Below are 4,235 nucleotides of genomic sequence, written 5' to 3' on the forward strand. Positions count from 1 at the left end.
TTATTATTTATGTGGATAATATAAAAATTTGTTTAAATAAATAAATAAAGGTACCGTTTTCAAAATTTTCTTTTTTTTTCCGAAAAAAAGGTTTCATGAAATGAAAATGCATCATTATCCAACTTCTTCCGGTTCATCACCGGCCGATTCTTCATGTTACGACTGGAACGAACATTTTACGTCACAAATGTATTCGACACCGATGAAACAAATGGAAGGTAACAATCATTATCATTATTATTAACTATATTTAATCTATTTAATAATGTCCCAACTATTTACTTATTAATTACTTAAACTTATTAATTAATTAATTCTTTCATAATAATTTTTTTTTATTATTTAAAATGGAATTTTATGCGTCGACATTTTTTTCTTTCTTTTTCTTTCTTTAGACTTTTAAAAAATGTAATAATAATAATAATAATAATAATAATAATAATAATAATAGTAATAATAATAATAATAATAATAATAATAATAATAGTAGTAATAATAATAATAATAATTAGAATTATGTACGGTTTCGAGAAGAGAAAAAAAAATTTTTTTTTAAATGAAAATTTAACGCATAAAATAATTAAGAAAATATTTAAAAAGTCTCCCCTCCCTTCCCGACTTTTTAAGGGGGGTAGCGGGGGTGGGGCCCTGTCTTTATTATCGGGGGTTTATTCTTAAAGTCGTAAAAACGAAAAAAAAAAAAAAAACAAAAGATGTATTTTTTTTTTATTACTTTAAAAAAAAAAAAAAAAAAAATTTAAACCGTGAAATTTAATTTCTTTAAAAAAATTATTAACGGGTAATAATAATAATAATAATAATAATAATAATACATGCAGCTGGAATTTTTTCGTTTTTTTTTCGGGATGAAATAATAATAATAATAATAATAATTTTTTTGACGCAAATTCAGGAATGAGAAAAATAACCGAAAGGACATAAAAAAAAAAAAAATTTCATTTTGGACATTTGCCTAATATTTTGTCTCGTACAAATAGTTGTATTTGTCACTTTCTTATGTTTTTTTTTTTTTTTTTTTTTTTTTTTTATGTAATCACATAACACTCCCTTGAAATATTTAAACGAAAAAAAAAATTCTTGATTGATTGATTGATTGATTTTTTTTTTATTTAAAAATAGCTTGCTTGTTGACGGCTGGAAGAACAACAACGAGAATAACACAACAAGATAACAATAATACTCATGAAAATAACGGTACGAAAAAAAAATCAGATGATGATGATGACGTAACCGGTGGTAAAATCCAAACTTCCGGTAATAAAAAACAAATAAATTTACCACTACATCCGAAACTCGTGAGTTGCGGCGCCATTTTGGAAATGAAACCACTTTGGGATGAATTTAACGAATTGGGTACCGAAATGATTGTTACGAAAGCAGGCAGGTCGGATTGATATTTTAATTTTTTTTTTTTATCTCCCCCTCATCCCCTTTACACCCCTCTCACCCACCATCACCACCACCACCCCATTCTAATAATAATGATGGTAAATTACCTTTGAACGCAGACGCATGTTTCCAACATTCCAAGCAAGACTCTACGGACTCGATCCATTATCAGATTACATGCTAATGATGGATTTCGTACCTGTCGATGATAAGAGATACAGGTACGCATTTCACAGTTCGAGTTGGGTCGTAGCCGGAAAAGCGGATCCAATATCACCACCGAGAATTCACGTACATCCCGATTCTCCCGCCACGGGTTCCCAATGGATGAAACAAGTTATTTCATTCGATAAACTCAAATTGACAAATAATCAACTCGATGATAACGGTCACGTGAGTTGTTGTTGTTGTTTTTTTGCCACACATATAAAAAAATAAAAATTATTAATTATTACGTAATTTATTTATTATAATTAGATAATATTAAATTCGATGCATCGTTACCAACCGAGATTTCACGTTTTATACATACCCGGAAAAGCGGAAGTCAACGGTAACAATACGGAAAATTTTAAAACGTTTATTTTTCAAGAAACGAGATTTACAGCCGTTACGGCATATCAAAATCACAGGGTGAGGGTGACTTATTTATTTATTTTTACCCGAAAAATTTGTATTTCATTTATTTATGTTATCCAACCCCTACCCCTCCCCCCCCCCGTTAAAAAATTTTCAGATCACGCAATTAAAAATAGCAAGTAATCCATTTGCAAAAGGATTTAGAGATTGCGATCCGGATGATTGTGGTACGGATGTTATGAATCACATTCAAATAGGTGGTGGGAATAGTAGTAATCAAAGGAAAACACCGACGACAAGATCCAACACCAAAGGTAATAATAATAATAATAATAATTGTTTTGCGTGTGTGTGTGTGTGTGCGTGTCACGAAACGACAAAATTTTAAATGACAAACGTGACACTTTTCCTTCTCCCATCGTCGTCTGGTAATTTACAAAAATTTACAAAAAAAAAAAAAAAAAAAAATGTTTATTTCTTCGGTTATAACTGTCGCGTCAAGTGGCCATATGTTTTTTTTAAAACATTATTATTATTATTATTATTATGTTTGAGACCGCACCAGAAGAAATAAAAAAAAAATTTTTTTTTTTACGTTTAAAGAGTAATTAATTAATCAGGTGACAGATTTTAAAAAGACTTTGATGAATTGTTTTTAAGATATGTCACAACAAACTAAAAATTTTTTTTAAAAAACGTGACGTAATCAAAAATTTTCCGGGACAGATGATGAATCCTTATCGAGTCCAGAACATTCTTCAACAGGAATACCATCTCGTACTACTACTCAACAACCATTAGTTTCACTTATAAATACGTCATCAACCGTCAACGGTTTAGAATCCGTCACAACGACTACGACGTCTTCAATTACGTCACTTCCGGGTCATAATAATAATACTCTAACGGATTCAAGAAATTTTACAGGTGATTAACCTTTTATTAATTTTTTAAAAACGTCGGGAATTTTATTTTAACGTAAACGTTTAATCGTCGTTAACGGTTTTTAGGTAATAATACCGGACTTCCGGTTTTATCGAATATTAATTCGAATTCGACACTTGGATCCCCTTACACGGGAGATATATGTAATTACGGTCCTATTTATCATCATCATCATCATCACATTCATCACACGAGTTCAAACGTTGGTCCATATTCTAATTATCAATTTTATACGAGAACTAATACGAATCAGGGTTATCACGACTACACGACGAGATAAACCTCATGATAATGATGATAATGATAATGATAATGATAATAATAATAATTGTAAATAAATTTTATGTAAATAAATTTTCTTATTAATTTATTTTTTTAAAATAATAAAACGACCACTTAAAGAAATGATTTATGCGTGTGTGTGTGGGTTCCTTGTCCTGTTTTCTACCTTAAGGATTTTTAATTTACACACCCCTCCCCTCCCGACGCCTCCCCACCCTCCCTTTCCATCACCACTTACCGGATTCATCATCCCCTTGATCCGATTTCATTATATCCTATCGATAAAACTATCCTATCCTATCTCATTCTACCCTCTTGTTTTTTCTCTTCTTCGAATTCGCCATGTTTGTTTAATAATAATAATAATATATGTCGAGTGTGACGACATTATATTTTGACAGAATTGACACTCTCTAAAGTTTTAAATATTATATTTTATGCACACCACCCCCCCCCCCAAAAAAAAATGTTTGTTTATTTATTTAAGAACGACAAGGTAATGACTTCCTCTCTCACTCTCTCACTCTCTCTCTCTCTCTCTTTCTCTCTCTTTCTCTCTCATTATTAACTCTCGCGACAACTATTAAACGTCATCGTAAAAAAACCAATTTTATTATTATTAATATTTTTTTTGATCTTTCTCTTCTTTTCGGGGTGGAAGAAAAAAGGGAAAAACTGAATAATAATGATGATAATTAAAACGTTTCCATCGATTCGATGTATCGAATAAAAGGAAAAAATTGATTTTTTTTTGCTTAAAATAAATAAATAAATAAATAAATAAAATTATTGATCGATTGTTATTTATTCCTTTTCTTTTTATTATTATTATTATTGTTTTATATTTATTAAAAATTTTTTAAATGGGTGGTCTAGTAATAAAAAAAAAAAAAAAAAAAAAAACTTTACGTCTGTTTCCCACAAGATATATATATATTTAAATACTAATAACCCACTTGAAAAAGAACCATGTGTGAGTGTGTGTGTGTGTGTGTGTGTGCGTGTGTGCAAGTGTGTGA

The 4,235-nt window shown here is 29.7% G+C and overlaps 1 protein-coding gene across 1 annotated transcript; it reads left to right on the forward strand.

Annotated features, from left to right (window-relative positions):
* Window positions 1–833: 833 nt before the first annotated feature.
* Window positions 834–3,214, forward strand: Phum_PHUM607490 (T-box protein, putative; the record flags this gene model as incomplete). The annotated part of the gene is made up of 7 exons (XM_002432928.1): window positions 834–852; window positions 1,141–1,405; window positions 1,530–1,803; window positions 1,888–2,043; window positions 2,147–2,261; window positions 2,716–2,916; window positions 3,000–3,214. The coding sequence occupies 7 exons, from the start codon at window positions 834–836 to the stop codon at window positions 3,212–3,214; spliced, it is 1,245 nt and encodes a 414-aa protein (XP_002432973.1).
* Window positions 3,215–4,235: the final 1,021 nt, after the last annotated feature.

This window comes from Pediculus humanus, genomic scaffold (genome assembly GCF_000006295.1).
Source record: "Pediculus humanus corporis 1103172108318 genomic scaffold, whole genome shotgun sequence".
Taxonomy (NCBI): domain Eukaryota; kingdom Metazoa; phylum Arthropoda; class Insecta; order Psocodea; family Pediculidae; genus Pediculus; species Pediculus humanus.